Source organism: Triticum urartu, chromosome 4A (genome assembly GCF_056163025.1).
Source record: "Triticum urartu cultivar PI428250 chromosome 4A, HENAU_Tu73, whole genome shotgun sequence".
NCBI classification, from domain to species: domain Eukaryota; kingdom Viridiplantae; phylum Streptophyta; class Magnoliopsida; order Poales; family Poaceae; genus Triticum; species Triticum urartu.
Window position 1 is genome coordinate 80,865,065 of NC_141876.1, and position 22,310 is coordinate 80,887,374.

The window sequence follows — 22,310 nt, forward strand, 5'->3', positions numbered from 1 at the left end:
TGGCTTCATTTATTAGCTCGTAGACTCATCTTATCTTGGAAAGCGTTATGTTACAGTAACATATTATGTTACCACCTCTCATTAATTACTTGCCACATAAGCAGAATTTTCTCAAAATGCGCTATGTTACTAGCTAAGTTACTCCCACTATGACTAGCCTTAGAGCACACAATCCCGCCTCAAGAGACGCGCCAAGGACGTGCCCCCAACCACTAAGGCTGGTCATAGTGGGGAGTAACTTAGACTGCATATGACACTAGTCTAAGTTACTACCTTCATAATGCAAAGTAACATAGTAGTAGTATCGTAGATGGCTTCATTTATTAGCTCATAGACTCATCTTGTATTGAAAATCGTTACGTTATAGTAACGTATTAGGCTGTTCACAATGGGCAAGAACATAGTCTAGTAACTTACACACTTCCCTAGACTATGTTACTACCTCCATAGTGGGTAGGAACATCTATGTAGCGTCATGCAACAATGTATTTATTAGGTTATAGACTCATTATTTCTTGGAGTGTGTGATGTTTCGGTAACTTAGCTAGTTACCACAAGCACCTCTCTCTTCATTAAATATGTGACACATAAGCAAAGTTGTATTAGAGTGTGTGATGTTACTTCTAAGTTCCTCCCCATGTGACCAGCCTTATGTTACCACCTCTCATTAATTACTTGCCACATAAGCAGAATTTTCTCAAAATGCGCTATGTTACTAGCTAAGTTACACTATGACTAGCCTAATTAATAAAGCCATCAAACGTACCACAAGGTCTCAAAGCAACCACACCAAGGCCAACAAAAGCCAACACAGAAGAAGATAGTGCAGACAACATCACAGGCAATAAGCAGTTCCAGACACGCAGGCCGGCACAAACTAAACCAACACACACCGACTACAGGAACATTCGGTACTTATCGTTTCTGTTTTCTTTTTACATCAGAAAGCTTCTCCTACTTCACCTGGTGCCACCCCTTCCTATCTTTCGAAACAAATCGTGTAAGCTTCATATTGACATCAATTTTTATTCGTACTCGAACAACCTCCTCAACGAAGCCCGCATGTAACTTCACTTGGACTTGAAGAACTTCTCCCATGGGCCTACGCATCCCCTTGAAAATACTAGCTTCGATCAGGGAGTTTCGACACCTGCGCCCAAGGAACCATTGTATCCAGGACAACGGTCCAAGAATTTTGGAACACATCATGTTCTTTGGGTAAAAGTGCATGATTTCTGAACACCTATCGAATATTGTCTGAACATTTGGTTTCATTTCTATGGAATGGAACAGGGGAGCCGATTCCTGATGGTTAAGCAAAACCAGAGTTGAGTGCCTTTGCAGAAAGTGCTGAAAATCTGGACGTGTCACCAAGTCACGAACTTCACGAACCTAGTTAGTCCTCCTGTTATGACATCCAAATCGGGTCCTCAGCCTAAGGCTACAAAGCATTTAGTGCTCCTGTAGCCAGAAGTCACTTCTCAACTGCATGTGATCTCAGCGTCCTGACAGGAGTAGCTTGCTGCACTAATCCAACTTCACTGTTCGTGAGAGCTCAGTGATCGCTTTCGTTCTCTATGAGCGCCGATCAATTGATCGCGAATTTGAGCACTGAAAACGATCTCGGACAAGGACGGAGAAGCTGCCTCGCCCAGGCCAATCCAGTGAAGATCCAGCATGTATCTCGTCAGTAACACGCAGTACGAGTAGCAGTGTAGTACTAGTAGTATAGGGCTGTTATCAAAACGATTCATCTCTGTGGCGAGAAGATATGCAGAGGTTGACACTTTAGGATGCATGACTGTCGGCCAGACAACACTCACCACTTTCTTCCTCGACTTCTCTCTTGTGCAGATGAACGATCTCGATCTAGTTATTTGTCATCTTGCAATGGTTAATTTTTTAATTGTAGCAGTGGATTTTGCTAACAAAAGTAGTTACTTACACTGAACTTAAATAGTATTGTATTACCTCCTCCCAAATTATACATGTTTAGATACATCAATAGTTAAACAAATCTAAGACAAGTAATTCGGGAATGAGGAAATACATACGCACTACCAGTTAATCTACAGTTTATAATACTTTGATTTAGTAGTCGGGTCGATGTCAGCAGTGGTTATCATGATTCATGAAACCCAAATAGGTGCGTGCTCCGTCAGTCCTACAGGCTGCTTCAGGCTAAACAGCACATGCCTTAATTCCCACAAAAAGGTGCAAGTGACAGGGAACTGAACTGATCAGATTCACATCAACTCTTTGCATTCATGCATGCAACCTGTTTATCAGAAAACGAGAGCCTACCGAACTCACGAGGGCAGCGTTTCTGCACTTCAGGATCATATGAACAGAAAATTCGACAGAAATTCTCAAAACTTGTTCAGGTAGCTGGTAGCACAAATCAACACGTCAGGCTGAAGCTGTGTGCGTACCTTGGTCTAGGAGTTGTCCTGTTCTGTTCACTTGTTCAGGTAGCTGGTAACAGTTCGTCGTCCTGTTTTATGTAGGTGTATGTAACAATCAAACATGGTTGGCCAGCTGACTGTGCCAGTTGAGAGATGTGGGAACCATTTTTTGTACTCCAGAATCTTGTCACTGCTCCTCTGTTTGGTTTGTACTACGAGTTTAGCCATCACAACTCAACAAAGAACACAAAATCATGTCTCACTTGTGTACCTCGAGCCGAAAATCACACACGGGAAAAATACCATTCCCCCGTGAAGTAGATGCTGAAATGGGTTTAAGTCTACATTTTGTAGCCTGCATTGCTCACTTAGTGTGCTGCTGATCTGACATATGAAACCCTGTAAATTTCACATTCCTTTCCTTGAATGCGCAAATCGAGTGTGCGGGATGGGAGAAGAGCATAGTTTTTCTCCCTGAAAACCGGGAAAGAGATTTCGGTGAAAAAACCAGGAAAGAGGGAGCGAGATCATGGCCAGATTGACCACAAACATAGTATGACAAACTGGTTCGTTCAGAGTTCAGTGAGTGACGATGTTGGACAGGACAGTGTCGGGTTCATGCGTCTTCGCGGAGAAACCATTTCTTGCATCGACTATCTTTTTCTTTTCTTTGAGACGTCGTACCGACTATGTTACGGAAGGGGGGGAAACGGAACACCTGACAAGGCCCAGGGAGGAGCACCTAACGGGGCCGTACTCGATCTCAATCGCAGGGCGCGATGTCGCCGTTATGCAAAGCACACCATCTATCGTCACGACAACTACATTATGTAAGTATGCACTTTACACGCCTCAAAGTCAACCATGGGCATTGCATACGAAACGGGGGGAGACAGGGAGAGGGCAAAAGGCATGCGAGACTGAGGCTAAAAAAAAGACCCGGGAAGAAGACTGGAAACGAAGGCACGCACGCACGCACGCTCTTCCAATCCTATCTACCACCACCCAGGGGCAGGCACGCACGCGTACATCCAGCCACCAACCGCAGCAAAAACCGACTCACAACGCCTCACCATCTCCCCTCGAGCAGTCCAGTCCAGTCCAGTCGTCCACTACCCGGAGCCAAGTTCTCTCTATTCGGCACGAGAAAATACAGTAAGGCACAGTCGATTAGGTGATGAGTATACGTACGGCGCTCATGCGTAAGGAATCATTATGTTGCGCGTACAGACACATTGAATGGGCCATTCAGTTCAGCGGCCGGGCATCAAATGTGTTCCTTTTGTTCAGGGGGCCTTTTTTTTTGCGAGTGTTCAGGGACCTTTCATCATCATTCCACTTGTTGGAGGTTGATCTTCGATCCACCCAATGCACAACCAACAGTACTCCTACAGTGAATTCTTGGAGGTTGACATTCGGGAGATGATTGCCATTTCATTCTGGGATTTGTGATGGGAAAGACGCAAACTAGTGCATAAGGAGAGCATTCAAGATGTCAAATAGATTTCAACGGGGATACAAACTCCTTCGGCTAATTATGTTGTTGCATCATCTCCAAAGGCTACTATAACAGAGGTATTTATGAAACTTAATGTTGATGCTTCTTTTGATCATGACCTTCTTAAGGGTATGGCGAGGGTTGTTCCAAGAAACGATAAAGGTAACTTTACCGCGGGTTCTTTTAAGAAGAATAGATCATTGTGTGGACGTTCTAACAACAGAAGCTTGAGCTCTTAGATTCAGCCTATCCCTAGCGCAGCGGGCGGGATGTAATCATCTCGTTATAAATTCTGATAATGTGGAGGTCATTGAAACCATGAATAATGGCGGACGGTCGGCAGGAGTAGCGGCGAATTTTTTTGCTGATTGCTATTTCTTAGCTTGTGATTTTCCTATTTCTAGACTCGAACATTGTAATAGAGAAGCAAATAAAGTTGTGAACGAGCTCGCTAGATTAGCAAGATTTTCTTCTACTGTTGATTTGTTTGAGGAGCCTATGAATGAGTTTGTACCTTTCCTCACTAACGATGTATCCGTTATATCAGTTGAATAAAGTTCATATGTTTTTCAAAAAATAAATAAACAGTACAGTGAATTCTTGCTTCCATTTTCCCCGCAAATATTTACGATATGAAACAAGTAGTAGTAAGTAATTTTCTTTCTTTCCCTGCAAACATCTCCGAGTGACGGCTGCTCTACGTTGCTTTCAACCTCCTCCACCTCCAAATATAAATGGCACGCTGTAAGGAGAAGAAGCAGCGGCGAGCGGAAGATTCAGGGTACAAAGCTCCCTGAATGCAGTACGTGCATGGTACGTCCGTGGGTTTCTGGAAACCGGATTCTGAATGTGTATGGCAAGAAAGAAAGGCAGCCAGCTGCTAGCTGGCCTTGCATCTCACTCGTCCTCCCTTCTACGGATAACCATTACATACGTGTACGTGCCACATTTCACCCACTGCATACGTGCCCAAAGCGTACATCGCGTACGTATACGTTATGTGCAGTACGATCTTATACGAGCCCACCACATCACTTCAGTGCTGTACAATTGAAGCAAAGACTTTACAAGAGTATGCATTCACATTGTTAATTTCTCTCTTTAGCTGAAAACAAAGCTAAGCTATCTGCTAGCACATGTACATACTTATTACTAACTAACATAATAACATTGTTAATTTGTCCATTAGCTCGAAATAGAAGCCAAGTCATCCATATATGTTTAACATATATGGTAGATTGTACCTACTAATCAGATTGAGCGCAAAGATGGCGAAATTAAACTATTTCTGAGACGCCGAAATTAAAGGCCCGCGTGAGGGATTTAGGAAATAGAGCACTAGAGAAGAAAAGTTGCAAACCAACACGGTATCCTTGTTTGGTGCTAATTAACTAGTGCGCGTAACCATAAAATACATCAGCAATTTAATTTGTGTGGATAGACCTCATTTGATTTTTGTAGAAAAACGAAGCTGCATGGATTCCATCCGGCCCTGCTTTACTTTGTTTATAATCCAACTTTTTGAGGACGTTATATAATGTTTTCAAGTTGAAATTGTGCTGCCGTGCCTACTCTGAAGAAATAATGTTTTCAAGTTGGGAATCAGAGGCGCTATCCGCGGCAATTCAACGAACTTCTAAGCAGCCTTCGATTCATCATTTTATAACAACGAATCAACTTTTCAAATAAAAAGTAAAATGGAGGACCCATTCCCTTGGCACTTAGCAGCCAGGAAAGAGGGAAATGGAAAAAGGAAATGAGATATATATAAAAAAGGACAAACGAATAAACCAGCCGTACATGTAATTTTGACAAAAAGAAGGGGCTCAAATGCTAATAGTTCCACCATAGTACTTAGCGTACGTATTTATGTGCCCCTTGTGCTGTGTCCCCGCCTTGCCCACACTCAGCGACCATCTAGCCAGCTACCAGCTTCCTCTCTCGTGCCCATGACGACCCGGACGCAACCACCACTGCCGACGGGGCCGGCCCAGGCTCACCGGCGCCAGCGCGCGGCCTCCCACTCGTCGTCGTCCTCCTCGTCGTCGTCTTTCTCCACGGCCTCCTCCGCCGCCTCCTCGCCGTCGCCCTCCCCGCGCACCACCTCCATCCCCTTCTCCTGGGAGCACCACCCGGGCATCCCCAAGAGCCACTCCTTCCTCCGCGGCGCCGCGGGCCCTGCCGCCTCCCCGTCCCCGCCGCTCCCGCTCCCGCCGCCGATCCGCGCGCCGCCCTCCCGACGCCGCGCCAACCGATCGGCGCCGGGCGCTCCCGGCGCCGCCGCCGCCGACCCCTTTGCCGCCGCGCTGGCAGAGTGCACCAGGGAGCGCACCAACGCCATCGACATCGACGCGCTGTTTCCTCCGAAGCCGGCGTCGGCCGTCCGCGCCGGGCCGCGGCGGTGGTCCATCGCCACTGGCGGGGTGGTAGGGTTGCTGGACCTGTACGGCTGCAAGAACGCCATGGGCGTCGCCGAGGGCGCCTTCGTCGTACGCCGACCGGTGGTGGCCGTCGGGCGGGCGGGCCAGGGCCGTGCTGGCCGGCCCGGCAAGAGATAAGGGCCCTTCGAGATCCATCAACTGTGTGGGCTCAACCAGGTACATAAATAATGGATGTGTGCAGCGAGCGAGTGGTGGGAAAATATCGAAAAGAAATCTCACCTTTTCTTTTCGTTTCTTTTTATTTTCTTTTGCTTGTACTTTGATGGTATTCTCGATTCTACTTAGTGGATGTGCTTCATACATATAATTGAGAAAAAAGTGATATATCAACCGATATATCTTATATGGCTCTTTGTATATATATGTAAATAACGCATGTGTCTTACTACCATGTTTAAATAGTCAAGCTTTTGCCAAACTTTCGAAATTATACCGTAGGAAGACATGATGCTTTTGAGTAATATCTATTTTTGGTATATTTACGGTAATGTATGAGTATATGAACCTTCCCAAAGCTTTAGATTTCTTTGGCGAGTGTTCAAGAATTGCGCCGGCTAGCACCAGGCGTCAACAATTTGAATACGACCAGAATTCAAAAGTAACCAATAGATCGTTGTTGTCTTTATATGCGTGCATAATGCTATTACACTAATTGATTCGGTGGTTAGGAGGATTATTGTACCATATCACATCAGGGACCAACCTCTAGCTTAGAGGCCATGCCTGACGGAATATTTCTTCATGGGAGGCAACGAGGTGATTTCTTCTTTTTCACGAAGAAGTCCTCTGACCCATTAATAATATGCAACACAATACAAAAGTTCTCCAAAAGTTAAAGAAAAAATACAGCTGCATCCATGAAACACATTGCGGTAACTACAAGCAACGAAGCGCATCGAAAGCGTCTGGCCATCATTGCCCGTGCCTCACTGAAGTGAGAAAAATTAAATTGTAGTAGGCATTCAAGAAGTCGTCGTGCTACTGCAAAGGAGCAACAAACCAGAAAACAACCGTCACCAAAGATGAGAAGGGTAGATCAGAGGGGTCATACCTGCAAACACACCAATGAAGATGAGGGTCGGCCAAATCCAAACGGAACCGTCTAAAATGAATGACAGGCGGATCCAAGAAGATCCACCAAAGACCAGCATCGATCGAATTCAAGAAGATCCGACGAAAACACACCTCCATATAGTGTCCGTCAGCGCTAGGCTCATCGTTGTAACAGGGATAGAATGGGGAGGACATTATTCTAATATTGGTAGCGGGGATTGGACGACACTATGGTGATTTCTTCAATCTTGAAATTTTGTTGACACTCCTTTTCAATAGGCGTTGTGTGAGCGCCTGTTTATGTTGTACTTGGGATTTTTTTTAAAAAAACTAAGAGCGGTTATTGGTCACATGATGTACAATAGTTATTTCTCATATAATAGTCATGGTCATCGTTCAACATTTTTCTTATTATTTTGCACTTACACAAATTCTAATGGTTGGAACCCACATTCTCTGGTTAAGAATAGCTATTTCTGGTGGTATGATAAATATTAAAAACCCACTATTAGTGGCATGAACCTATAGTACAAGATCTTGAACTTTTGGTTGGAAACCCAACGTCTGACTTTCAACGGTTGCATCAGGCATTGACGGTGTGTACACATGGTATGTTTGATGAAGGTATTGTTTTGGATATTGCATAGGCATGCTCTTTGGGGTGAGGACCAACGATCAACCCTCTATTGGTAGATACGGCGCCTACGTAGTGTTTACTTGTCAAAGGTGTTGCTTGTGGAGACATTTCTTGTAATCCCTATGTTGTCCAAGACAATAGTGTTGCTGCGTGTGGTTAGTCACGTCCGATTTCTTTGTTTCTTTTCTGATTCCCATTATCTTTTTGGGTGTATGCATCCCCAATATTCTGACTAGGTGTGAATAGTACGCTGTTGCATAAATCGGGTGTAATTGATGCTATTATCTTTGTATTAATGTGGTACGCTTTGGTGAATTTTTTTTTGAAACAAAAGAGTGTAGAAAAAACATATAGCGCGACGAAAAAATGTGGCATTATTGGCCGTCCTGCCTACCGTAGAACAGAATCGCTTGGATCTATCCCACTGGCTGAAGCGGATCCGAAACGTTTGTTAAATGTTCGTGGGGACGTACGACTGCCCGTGGCCGTGCATTATTTGTCGAGTAGCTGCGCTCCATTCACTAAATTTCCAAATCTCTGAGGCGATGCGGGTGAGAGTGGGCAGACAAGTCTATAAGTTAGCAATAAAACTTCAGCGGGATCGCCGCAAGCCGCCGTATAGTAATGGCTGGCAACAGGAAAAGCAGATGGATGTCACGTCGGAGTACTTGCTAATTTGAGTTCAAATGCGTATGATTGATCACGTCGGCACGTTGCTATCTGATAGTGAACTTTGAGCTATTCTAAATGCAGGAGAGATTCGCTTAAATAGTTTGAGTTTTACAATGAATAATTAAATTGCACGCCGAAAGGATTTGGCATGTCTCCGGGCTCTCTTGTTGCTGAGCTCCATCCGTCTTTTATTTCTTCCGATTCAAATTACCTGAAATTTTAGTGTTGTCCTAAAAGCTAAAACTTTACTCAAGCTTGACCAAATATTAAAAGAAATGCTGATGTATATTGAATGAAAATATATCCTATAGGGAATAAGTAAACTAATTCAGTTTCATAGATGGTACTCCCTCCGCCCCCCCGCAAAAATAGAAAGGTACTCCCCCCATCCATATATAGGGCCTAATACGTTTTGCGAGGTCATCTTTGATCATAGGTTAGCACAATAACATATGACATGCATGTTGCATAAAGCATACCATCGATTTCGTATGTGAAAGGAGTTTCTAATGATATAATTTTTATATCATACATCTCATATACTAATAACATTATTATTGGACAAAGGCTACCTTCAAAAATGTATTAGGCCCTGTATATGCAGATGGGGGGAGCGGTATATATCTATATACAAGAAATGTGACATAGGACAAAATTAGAACTTTAAGTAATTTAGAATGGAGGGATGGTTTTGTGAATATTGAGAATTAATTCATAGTGAATTCAACTTAGTAGCTTAGATATAATCACTTTTGAAGTTGCACTTACCGTATGTTGCCGAGCTGCCACTGTCTTTTGCAGTTCTGCACTGCTTTTAGAATCCGTTTTGGGAGGAAGAAGATAATCACTTGTCAGCACAATTTGCAACAATAGTTGGTCAAGCTAAAAGAAATTTGATATAGGAAAAAGTTAGAACTCTAAGTAATTTAGAACCGAGGGATTACTTGTCACGATATGTAACATTCACAAGTAATTTATAATTAAATTCAATCTGACTACTCTCTCAGATTCATAATAAGTGTTGTGGTTTTAGTTTAGACTTGAACTAAAACCATGACACTTATTGTGGATCGGAGGGGGCAACTTACATATCATCAGTTTTGGAATTGCAACAGGAACATATCCTATGGATGCTAGTTGCCACTGACTTTTGTAATTCTTCATCTTTTTTGGCATTCAGGTCAGGAAGAAGATAGTTACTTCTCCGCACAATATGCAACAATAGGTTGCAGTTAAATGGCCACGCCCATCAATCACTCACGCTGTTGACTACCTTTTTTTAAAGAAAATTATAATTATAATTTTTATTTTTGTACATGAAGCACATAATCATACATTTGGACCGAATTTGGCAAGAGTACCTGTCCTTTTTTAAAGGAAGAGTACTTGTTATAAATGGATGGTTTCCCCCCGATAGGTCTTTTGCTGTGAAGAAAACACAATAAAATAATAGCGTGTGAATGGACCTGAGTGCAACAATCTACTTTAGAATAGTTTCACAGTTCAATGTGTAGTTGCCGCACCGGTCAATATTACCCCCTCTGGCACATTGCATTCTCATTTTTTGTGATAACATTTTCATCATTATTTTAGTAATAATATCCTTACAATTACTAAGCTCCTTAGGAATAGAGGTCTAGGAGAGCCCTATTGTTTTTACCTTGAAATGGACCCCGGGTCTGATTGGATCATGGTTCCAACACTATGTAGCCAACAGGGTTGCGACCCATGTAGTGCCTTGTGCATATTGTCTTGTCGATTATTTTTCTCGTCCAGTTTATCAACCACTTTTTTATTTTGGTTGGTTTACCAACTAAAATACTTCCAGTCTATTTTTAAAAATGATTTCGAGCAAACACGCAGGCCCCGCCCATGTAGCGTTATGCGCATTTGCATTGACAATTTTTTCCTTTTAGTTTTTTTAGCCTATTTCTTATTTCATTCAGTTTTTCTATTAAAACATTTTTTTCTAAATATATTCAGGAATCTTCTTGTGAATTTCTAAAAATGTTTACAAATTTGAATAAATGTTTGCAAATTTAAACATTATGCCCAAAGCTAGAAGGATCGCTCTACATGTTAGTCCCAATAGCGCCGTTGCAGTCCATGTTTGCTCGACCGCCTTCGTTGTATGTGCGAAATATGAATTGCTATAATAATCATTGGCAGAAAAATAGAATTAATTCTACAACTAAGGCCCCGTTTGATAGTAAAGTTTTTTCTAAACATTTTGAGAATACTGCAGCTTTTGAGATTGCTAAAGTTTTATTTACAATGAGCTGTTTGATTGCCTCTAACAAATGTTGTTTTAATATTGTAGTATTCGACAAACAGCAGTTTTTTCTCTATATCTACTACCACTATAAAAAAAAAAGAGGGCGGAGAACCGGATCATCTTATCCATCAAAACCTGCAATCTGATGGTCTACATCCCTCCAGCATACTAAACGCGTTTTACGCTTTAATTACTCAGCATGCCATCTACTACCCCTATAAAAAGAAGAGAGGGGCAGATCAAGCAATTATATCGGTCCATCCACAAAATTTAATGGCCCGTAATTGTTGCATGTTTAACACAACAAGCCACGCAATTAAGCTCGAATCGCTAAAAAAACGTTCCCACGACCTCTCGCCCGGCCCCGCACGACCTCACGCCCCCATGCCGTTCATCCCGCACGACCTCGCAACCTCACGCCCCCGCGCCGTTCCTCCCGCACGACCTCGTGCCCCCACGCCGTTCCTCCCGCAGCCGGGCGCGGGCCGCAGGTCGCCGAGCCGCCGCCCTTCGCCGCGGCCCGCAGGTCGCCGAGCCGCCGCTCTGGAGCCGACCGACCCTCACCAGCCAACGACCACAACAACTCCTTCACCAGCCACCGATGCCTCTCAGCCCAGCACTCGCCGGCAACCCTCGCCCCACAAGGTCGTTGGCGCCCCATAGCCACCTCCGTCGAACCTCCCTGCCCTTATCTGCGGCCCCGCAGCTCCTCCTCTGCTGCATAGGCCGCTGCCACCGCCAATCCTCTTCTGACGGACGCGAGAGCAGGTCGCAGCCTCGGTGTTCCTCCCCTGCCACCCCAGGTACGCCGCCGCCGAACAGACAATACAGCCGCCTCTGCCGCCCACCGCTCCTCAACATCTGCACCCACGAAGCTGCTGCTAATTAAGGTACGTTAGCGCTCCCGTGTCGAGTGCTTTGTAGGATTCGAATTCATTGGATTTTTAATAGTTTCTTAGCACTCTATTTGTGAGGATATTCCTATCAATTTCTAATTTAAATTCTTGTGGTCCTCCAATCTTGGGAAGGCGTCACTACAATAGGAGGAGCGCTAAGGAAGAAGGCCCATCAGGAACGTTGTTGCGGCGGCCGCAAAGGCCGGAGAAGAGGTGGATCGGTTCTCACCAAGTATCTGTGGCTCACGGTGTTCATCCGACTTTCTAGAATAACTAGAAGATGAGTTACCACAATTTCTACATCAAAGGTTCGATCTTTCAGTACTTTGTTGTTGGGCGTGCCTACTAACTAATTTTATTTGATGAGTCAACTTAGGAAACTACCGACTGGGGCTGAATGTAGTTGTTCATATGATTTCTTTCGTGTTTGCTACTGATAGATCTTTAACTTGCATTTCTCTACTATGTTTGTCTATGAGATCTGTTGCGCTTGATAAGGCCGACGTGCACCAATGTAAACTTCAGATTGAGCTTACAACACGGCGAGGGATTACCTTGATTACTGCATGAGATACATCTTGTACCGGTAATGTTTCATGCCAGACTTCCAACATTTCAGATTTCACTGCAAGCACATATTTTTTCTCTGAACTTTGGAGCTGAATCGAGAGTAATCACTGAGTATTTCAGTTATTTTTCAGCAAGACATACTACCTCAGTTAAACTGCCCCAACATCTTATATTTAGGAATGGAGGTAGTACATCAGACTTAATGCAGATCGAACAGCTGAAAGTTTATTTTTATGATATGTTTATTACTTGGTGATTCCAGCTGATGTACAACACTTACATTATTAATAAATAGAAAATAAATTTAATTTGAGGTGCTTCTATTTATTCTCTAATGATGTAATCATTTAACTTCTATGTTTTTTTCTTGTCAACAAAAGAGATATTTCTTTCAACAACTACTTTTGAAGGCTGCTACTGCCATTTCATGGTACACTTTCCTTTTGAAAATTGTCGAAGGAAACCAATGCAGAAAACAAACAATTGCCCATGAACTGATGCTTGAAATGCAGGAAATCTGTCACTGTGATCTTAAACTGGAATGCACCCTCTTGGATGAGAGTCCAACATCTCGAGGGAAAGTTTGGAACTTTGGATACTCAAAGGTGCTAATAGTTAAGTTAAGTATCATGGATCGCTAAAAATGACTTTTCCCTTTTACGCTCTTCAATTCATATATCATATAGGGCTATCTTGCTCTTGCTTTCCATACACTCCTTTAGCAGAACATCATCATATTTTTTGCTGCTTAAAGAGAGCTGCATCATTGAACGGTGCACAACTTTGAATGGAAACTGAGTAAGGACACTGACTATTATCACAGCCAGTAACTTATTTCTTGTGCTCTTCCGAACTGGAATACCCTAATTGCTAATAGTTTTATTTAGATGTCACCTGAACCCGTAAGCCATGTTTGTTGCCGTGTAATTTTTTTGACACTTCCTTAAAGTTAATCATATAGGACTACAGTAGTTGCTTCTTTATATTAAAGTAGTCTGCTTATGAGAGATATAAAACAATCCGATTCGATAACCATGAATAATGTGGGAAATTCTAAATTATTTGATGGACAATTCAACACACTTGAAAAGTAAAGATGGCTATTTATGAAAAGGAAGATTCTATGTCATGCATTTAAATTCTAAGTTGTCATACTCTCCCTTGACCTGCACAATAAAACTGCTCATAGATGTGTCTCTGCCTTGGCCTCCACAATGACATTGCCTTGATGTACTCCCTCCGTTCCTAAATATAAGTCTTTTAAGAGAATCCACTATAGACTACATATGGAGCAAAATGAGTGAACATATACTCTAAAAGGCGACTATATACATCCGAATGTTGTCTCTATAGTGGAATCTCTAAAAAGACTTACATTTTTTTTTGAAACGGAGGCAAAAGCTTTGCCTCATCCATTAATTAAGAAGGAAACGGACAAGAGTTTGCAACACATTGTGAAAGAGAAAAAAAATGAAAAATATTACATCATGGTCATTACTCTCCCGGCATCAAAAGACCCACATTTTTTGCCCCGGCGGTGATCCAAAGTTTAGCCTCGCTCTTTATGTTGATAAATAGGATGCTGGGTGGGTTGAACTTGTTGTGGAAAATCCTCGCGTTCCTCTCATTCCATATAGTCCAGCTAACAAGCATTGTGAGGGAGGCCATAGCTTTCCTATGCACCCTCGTTGCGCTAGACATCCTTGTCCACCAATCCTTGATCGATCGCTCCCCCGGCCAAGTAGTAATATCCATGGTATCCAATCGTAGCCATACTTTCAGCATTTCCCAGAGCCTCAACGTGTATTGGCACTTGTAGAAGAGGTGAGCCACAGAAGGAGTACTATTTAGAAGGAGTACAAAAAATTACATTTGCTCACAGAATAATTTGAACTGCTTTATTAACATCAATATTTTAGTGGCACAGTATGCCTCACTCCAGGAACAATGTACCATTGCCAACGCTTATACTTGAATTTTATATGTAATCATTTTCCCTCATTGAACACCCCTGTCTCTTTCTTGAAGTGATGGGTATCACTGGAGTTTGACAAGTACATTTCTAATCTAGCTATCACTAGAATTTAAATATTTTTAAATGTATATTCCAGTTGTAAAATGCCCATAACTGAAGCATTGGAACTCGGCTCGCCTATTTGGTCATGCCTGGATCAGTATTGGGCGCATCCCACCATGACATGGCTCTGCATGCCAAGGGCGGTGTGTGGCATGGTTGGACAGGGGACATGTTCTTGCTGGTGACAAAAGGATGAAGGAGAGCATAAAGGTATTGGTGCTGGTTGTCGTGGTGATGGTGCAGATGATGAGATAGTGGCGTCGGCGCATCGCTGATGTGGTTGAGTACACTTTATAGCTGGTTAAGAGGACAAACAAGAAGAATTGGGTGCAGCTGAAGCCGAACAAGTATTACCGGAGCTACCTCCACATTGCCTTGATCCTAAATTAGAGGACCTATTCATTCATTCGTTGTCTTGATTTTGTGACTGTTCAAGAGGTTTTCTGGATTACCTTTTTATGAGAAAGGTTTTCCATTTTTTGTCCTCAACACAAGTTGCATTGCATTATGAAATGAGTATACCTATTATTGTTTATGTCATCAGTGGAATTTTTACAAATACTATGTATGATCTAAACAAAGGATGGAAATCAGTTTTAGTTGACACAATATTTGAAGTTATGATGAAACTGTACAACATCCAATATAGTTTATAAATTTGCATGGGTTGTTATTATTTATATTAGTCAAAACGTGCGTTGCATGTGCATGCTTACTAGTAATAAAAAGAACCCCAGACCTGTTTTAAAAAAAACAGAGAAGGTGAAAAAAAGGGACTGGTGTCGTTATCCTTCCGCACTCTCCTCAACAACTCGCTACTCGCTCTGGCCTCGTTCCAACGCCCATGCCGCTGCCACCCTCTCGTCTTTGGAGAAATCTTCCTCGGCGGCCATGGGGAAGGAAAGAGACGGCAATGGAGAGATCAAAGGTGATTACTCTGCCCTTCATCCTCCCTCATCGCTCCTCCTCCCACCTCTTCCCGCGGACCACCGGCCCCTTCCTCCGCACGGCCATGCCTTTTTGCACTCTGAATGCCGCTGGTATCTGCGGACGGCGCCGCGCCGCATAACCTCAAAACCTCGACACCGTCCGGTCGTTGCTAACGAGAAGGCCAGGAGGTTACGAGGAGCTCCGTGTGTGGTCCGCCAGCGACAAACCCCAGCGCCTGGGGGAGCAAGAGTGCGCCTAGCATCACAATTGGCACTGGCCGGTGGTCGCCATAGCCGATGTTGTTGATTGCTTGGAGTCTGGCCGGCCGGCTGTTCCATTGTCGTCGGCTGCTACAGCCCGCATGTTTTGTCTGAAACCTGTCATACCATAGCGATTTTGCTGTTTTCCATTCAGACAATTCAGATTGGTATCCCTCCGGGCTCCTCATGGCCCGTATGTTAGCTAGCTGAGCGTGTTAATCAGCTCCAGCCAGCAGACGGATTATAACTAGGAGATGGGGATGGTTTGGTTACTATGTTAGCTAGGTGTGTCTCAATGCATCAGTTCCATGTCAAAGTATGTGGTGATGGCACTATTATTATTATTATTATTATTATTATTATTATTATTATTATTATTATTATTATTGTTGTTGTTGTTGTTGTTGTTGTTGTTGTTGTTGTTGTTGTTGTTGTTGTTGTTGTTCTCTCAGCCACAGTTGATCAATGGTTGAAGTTTGAACACAAAGGCTAGGCTGCAATACAGTGTTTTATGGCAACAACCAAACATGTGCTATGTATTGTAAATACTTTAAAAAAACTCTGTTATGGTAAAACCATGTTATCTCATACCTACAGACAAAATTATTGCAGTTTTTGATACTTTGGTTTATATAATACTCCTTCCGTCCATGAATAAATGTACATCTAGCTTTTGTCTTAAGTTAAAGTTTTAAAATATTGACTAACTTTATAGGAAAAAATAGCAGCATTTATGACATTAAATTAGTATCACTAGATTCGTTTTGTAATGTACTTTCATGATATATCAATTTGATGTTATATATTCTACTACTCTTTTCTATAAAATTGGTCAAAATTTTAAGATTTTGATTTAGGGTAAAAGGTATATTCGTAGATAGAGGGAGTACTTTGCTATCAAACACAGTCTAAGGAACAGTGCGATAAAACGCGCATTACATCTAGTAGTAGTTATACTAAATAACTTTATCTTTTTTCCTATCTTAATAAAATGGGCAGCGCTCCTGCCTTTTCCGTCAAAAAAAGAAAAGAAAAGAAAACTAAGGTAGAAAAGAGAGCACTCGCCAGCAGTGCTCTTCAAGATTAACGTCGCAAAATCTGGCCTACAAAGCAGCTGTTGGTGTTAGTAGCACGATTTACGTGTCTGTACGTATAATAAATGTATAAAACAACACATGCATATGTTCCTTTTGTACATACGTGGGAGGATGGATGAAATCATTGCGTGCAACAACTTCCCTAAATTGGTCTCCCCTTTGCTTTATGTTGGCACCGAATATATAAAAACAAAGCGGGAAAACGCTTACAGTGCACTACACTCCTCGGCACCATCCAAACGGATTTTTATCTTTTGAAACGTACACACGGTACTCTTGTGTATATCAGGAAAATAATGATTCCAGCCGAAACCAATATCATTATTTTGGGTTCGAAATAGAGGGCAACGTCATGCTGTTGTGTTGAACCACTGAGCAAGAACCCCGGTTAAGTTTTCAAATGTCGCAAAATATTTAAATATTGGGAACCTGGGACGCCAAGTGGACATAATCAATGGGTCACCGGACGTGCAGTGCAATAATGGTCGCGGTTATGATTGTTGTAGCGGCTGCAAGCCCACGATAACTCTTTTGGCCATTTTTACAAGTTACATCATCTACAACCACAGTTGACGTATCTGAGAACCTATACGTCGCGGATTGCTCGCATTGATCGGTAGTACACTGTGAGCGTTTATCGAACAAAAAGATATAGATAGATTCGGGTATAGATAGTTCATCCGACAGACTAATCGGACCCAAAATAGACAAAGTTCACTGGATTAAACTACATATACAGATAAAAAAGACAATGCGGAGGGCGAGATCACCACTTCTTTGTCGGACCCTTGTTGTCGGCGGTCCATCTCCTCTGTGTACATGTCTATGGCGGGAGGATCGTCATTGTTCGAGCTGGTGGTGTCGCTCTTCGACGCGAAGGAGATGTATGGCGCAACTCTGCTCCCGGGCGTGCCGTGCCGGCTTCGCTCTGCTTCTCCCTTGTGAGGCGCTTCGAAGCCTCGAGCCCGAGGCAGAGCGCCTTCGCGTTCTTCCACCGGAGGTGCCATGCGTCGGTCTCTACCGTGGTGAGCGAACGCCGAATCACCTCGCGGAGGAGTGCCTCCTCCGAACCCACCGACACGGAGCATGTGTGCTGATGGGAGGAGCCGGGATCTGTCGCCGCCGCTGCCTGCTAGCGCTCGCATAGGGCGGCATTCGCCTTCAACTCCGGCATGCGCATGCGCACTGGAGCCGCGAGCACAAGCACCCAGCGCTGCCCGGGCGGTGTCAGAGCCAGAGGGGAAGGGGAGGGGGTCACCCTACTCTAGATCTAGAGCGAGGCAAAGCGAGACGCGCGAGCCCGACCCGCATTGTGGCGGCGCGACTTGGAGGAGCTGGCGGCGGAAGCCACTGAGCTTGAGCTTCCGCTGGTGTCCAACCACGACCACACGATGGCGATGCGGAGCGCGAGCTCCTCATCGTCGGACGCGTCGCTGCAAGAGCCAGAGTCCTCCTTCACAAAGCCGCCCCAGTCCATGAGATTGGACACGCTGCCAGACTCATCGCTGGACTTGGCCACGGTGGTGGAGGCAGAGAGATTCAAAGAAGTGGAGAAAACGAGCGGGGAGCAAAGAGGGCGAGTGGACTAAGAGTGACTAGGGTTTGTCCGAGAGGGTTGGGTTTTGTGGGAACGGTGGTGGGGCGGCACAGGCATAGCGTGTCAGGCCTACGTGGTGGGCATACCTGGGCGCCACCTAGTGTCCCCATATCAGCCCCAAATATGGGCCGAATATGGGAAGTGTCGGTCAGTCCGAGCGTTTAGCCTAGATATGGGTAGCCCAGTTGGGTGGCGTTTCTTGATCCGGACAGTGAACGGGCAGCTCGTCCAGGCATTTAGGATGGGCATGGAGGATCCCATTGTAGATGCTCTTACTAGTAAATGTGTACATGCAATATACATGGATATTAGGTTGGCAATTTATTGCATAATTATATTAAACATGATACTTGTTACATGATGCGTCTCCAACGTATCTATAATTTTTGATTGCTCCATGCTATATTATCTACTATTTTGGACATTATTGGGCTAAATTAACCACTTTTATATTATTTTTGGGACTAACCTATTAACCGGAGGCCCAGCTCAGAATTGTGGTTTTTTGCCTGTTTTAGGGTTTCGAAGAAAAGGAATATCAAACGGAATGAAACCTTCGGAAACGTGATTTTCTCAACAAACAAGACCCGGGAGACTTGGACCCTATGTCAAGACACAAAAGAGGAGGCCACGAGGTAGGGGGGCGCGCCTACCCCCCAGGCGTTCCCTCCACCCTCGTGGGCCCCCTGTTGCTCCACCGACGTACTCCTTCCTCCTATATATACCTACGTACCCCCAAACGATCAGATACGGAGCCAAAACTCTAATTCCACCGCCGCAACTTTCTGTACCCACGAGATCCCATCTTAGGGCCTGTTCCGGAGCTCCGCCGGAGGGGGCATCGATCACGGAGGGCTTCTACATCATCACCATAGCCCCTCCGATGAAGTGTGAGTAGTTTACCTCAGACCTACGGGTCCATAGTTAGTAGCTAGATGGCTTCTTCTCTCTTTTTGATCTCAATACAATGTTCTGCCCTCTCTTGTGGAGATCTATTCGATGTAATCTTCTTTTTGCGTTGTGTTTGTTGAGACCGATGAATTATGGGTTTATGATCAAGTCTATCTATGAACAATATTTGAATTTTCTATGAATTATTTTATGTATGATTGGTTATCTTTGCAAGTCTCTTCGAATTATCAGTTTGGTTTGGCCTACTAGATTGATCTTTCTTGCAATGGGAGAAGTGCTTAGCTTTGGGTTCAATCTTGCGGTGTCCTTTCCCAGTGACAGTAGGGGCAGCAAGGCACGTATTGTATTGTTGCCATCGAGGATAACAAGATGGGGTTTTCATCATATTGCATGAGTTTATCCCTCTACATCATGTCATCTTGTTTAAGGCGTTACTCTATTTTCATTAACTTAATACTCTAGATGCATGCTGGATAACGGTCAATGAGTAGAGTAATAGTAGTAGATGCAGGCAGGAGTCGGTCTACTTGTCTCGGACGTGATGCCTATATACATGATCATACCTAGATATTCTCATAACTATGCTCAATTCTGTCAATTGCTCAACAGTAATTTGTTCACCCACCCTAGAATACTTATGCTCTCGATAGAAGCCACTAGTGAAACCTATGGCCCCCGGGTCTATCTTCATCATATTAATCTCCCAATACTTAGTTATTTCCTTTGCTTTTTACTTTGCTTTTATTTTACTTTGCATCTTTATCACAAAATACCAAAAATATTATCTTATCATATCTATCAGATCTCACCCTCGTAAGTGGCCGTGTAGGGATTGACAACCCCTTATCGCGTTGATTGCGAGGATTTATTTGTTTTGTGTAGGTACGAGGGACTGACGCGTAGCCTCCTACTGGATTGATACCTTGGTTCTCAAAAACTGAGGGAAATACTTACGCTACTTTGCTGCATCATCCCTTCCTCTTCGGGGAAAACCAACGCAGTGCTCAAGAGGTAGCAAGAAGGATTTATGGCGCCGTTGCCGGGGAGGTCTACGCGAAAGTCAATATACCAAGTATCCATCACATACCCTTATCTCCTGCATTACATTATTTACCATTTGCCTCTCATTTTCCTCTCCCTCACTTCACCCTTGCCGTTTTATTCGCCCTCTCTCTCTATCCTCCTTCTCTTTCCCGTTTGCCTCTTTTTGCCCGCTTGCTTTTTGTTTGCTTGTGTGTTAGTTTGCTTGCTTGTCACGATGGCTCAAGATAACACTAAATTGTGTGACTTCACCAATACCAACAATAATGATTTTATTAGCACTCTGATTGCTCCTCTTACCAATGCTGAATCTTGTGAAATTAATACTGCTTTGCTGAATCTTGTCATGAAAGATCCGTTTTCCGGCCTTCCTAGTGAAGATGTCGCTACCCATCTAAATAGCTTCGTTGATTTGTATGATATGCAAAAGAAGAAAGATATGGATAATGATATTGTTAAATTGAAGCTATTTCCTTTTTCGCTTAGAGATCGTGCTAAAGCTTGGTTTTCGTCTTTGCCTAAAAATAGTATTGATTCATGGAATAAGTGCAAAGATGCTTTTATCTCTAAGTATTTTCCTCCCGCTAAGATCATCTCCCTTAGAAACGATATTATGATTTTTAAGCAACTTGATCATGAACATGTTGCACAAGCTTGGGAGAGAATAAAATTAATGATACATAATTGCCCTACTCATGGTTTGAATTTATGGATGATTATACAAAAAATTTATGCCGGATTGAATTTTGCTTCTAGAAATATTTTAGATTCAGCCGCAGGAGGCACTTTTATGGAAATCACTTTAGGAGAAGCTACTAAACTCCTAGATAATATTATGGTTAATTATTCTCAATGGCATACTGAAAGATCTAGTAATAAAAAGGTGCATGCGATAGAAGAAATTAATGTTTTGTGTGGAAAGATGGATGAACTTATGAAATTATTTGCTAGTAAGAGTGTTTCTTCCGATCCTAATGATATGCCCTTGTCTACTTTGGTTGAGAATAATAATGAATCTATGGATGTGAATTTTGTTGGTAGAAACAATTTTGGTAACAACGCGTATAGAGGAAATTTCAATCCTGGGCCTTATCCTAGTAATCCCTCTAATAATTATGGTAATTCCTACAACAATTCTTATGGAAATTATAATAAGATGCCCTCTGATTTTGAATATAATATTCAAGAATTTATTACCTCGCAAAAGAATTTCAATGCTTTGATGGAAGAAAAATTGCTTAAGATTGATGAGTTGACTAGGAACGTTGATAGAATTTCTCTTGATGTTGATTCTTTGAAACTAAGATCTAATCCACCTAAGCATGATATCAATGAGTCTCTCAAAGCCATGAGAATTTCCATTGATGAGTGCAAAGAAAGAACCGCTAGGATGCGTGCTAAGAAAGATGCCTTTATAAGAGCGTGTTCTTCTAGTTCCTATGAAAATAAAGATGAAGATCTAAAAGTTATTGATGTGTCCCCTATTAAATCTTTGTTTTGCAATATGAATCTTGGTAATGATGGGACTGCATATGATCCACCTTTACCTAGAAGGTGTTTCAAGAATCCGGAATTTTTTGATCTTGATGCTAAAATTGATAAAAGTGGGATTGAAGAAATTAAAACCCTAGATGTTGCTAACCCACTATTATGGATTTTAAGAAATTTAACTATGAAAATTGCTCTTTGATTGATTGTATTTCCTTGTTGCAATCCGTGCTAAATTCTCCTCATTCTAATAGTCAAAATAAAGCGTTTACTAAACATATTGTTGATGCCTTGATGCAATCTTATGAAGAAAAACTTGAATTGGAAGTTTCTATCCCTAGAAAACTTTATGATGAGTGGGAACCAACTATTAAAATTAAAATTAAAGAGCATGAATGCTATGCTTTATGTGATTTGGGTGCTAGTTTTTCCACGATTCCAAAGACTTTGTGTGATTTGTT

The 22,310-nt window shown here is 42.9% G+C and overlaps 1 protein-coding gene and 1 long non-coding RNA gene across 2 annotated transcripts; both read left to right on the plus strand.

Annotated features, from left to right (window-relative positions):
* The first annotated feature begins 5,776 nt into the window (after positions 1-5,776).
* Positions 5,777-6,774, plus strand: LOC125553588 (uncharacterized). Its single transcript, XM_048717355.2, has one exon. The coding sequence runs from the start codon at positions 5,853-5,855 to the stop codon at positions 6,459-6,461; it is 609 nt and encodes a 202-aa protein (XP_048573312.1). The 5' UTR covers positions 5,777-5,852; the 3' UTR covers positions 6,462-6,774.
* Positions 6,775-12,016: 5,242 nt separating this feature from the next.
* LOC147974879 (uncharacterized) lies at positions 12,017-15,059 on the plus strand. Its single transcript, XR_015600367.1, has 2 exons — positions 12,017-12,877; positions 12,960-15,059. It is a non-coding gene; the product is annotated as an uncharacterized LOC147974879 (long non-coding RNA).
* Positions 15,060-22,310: the final 7,251 nt, after the last annotated feature.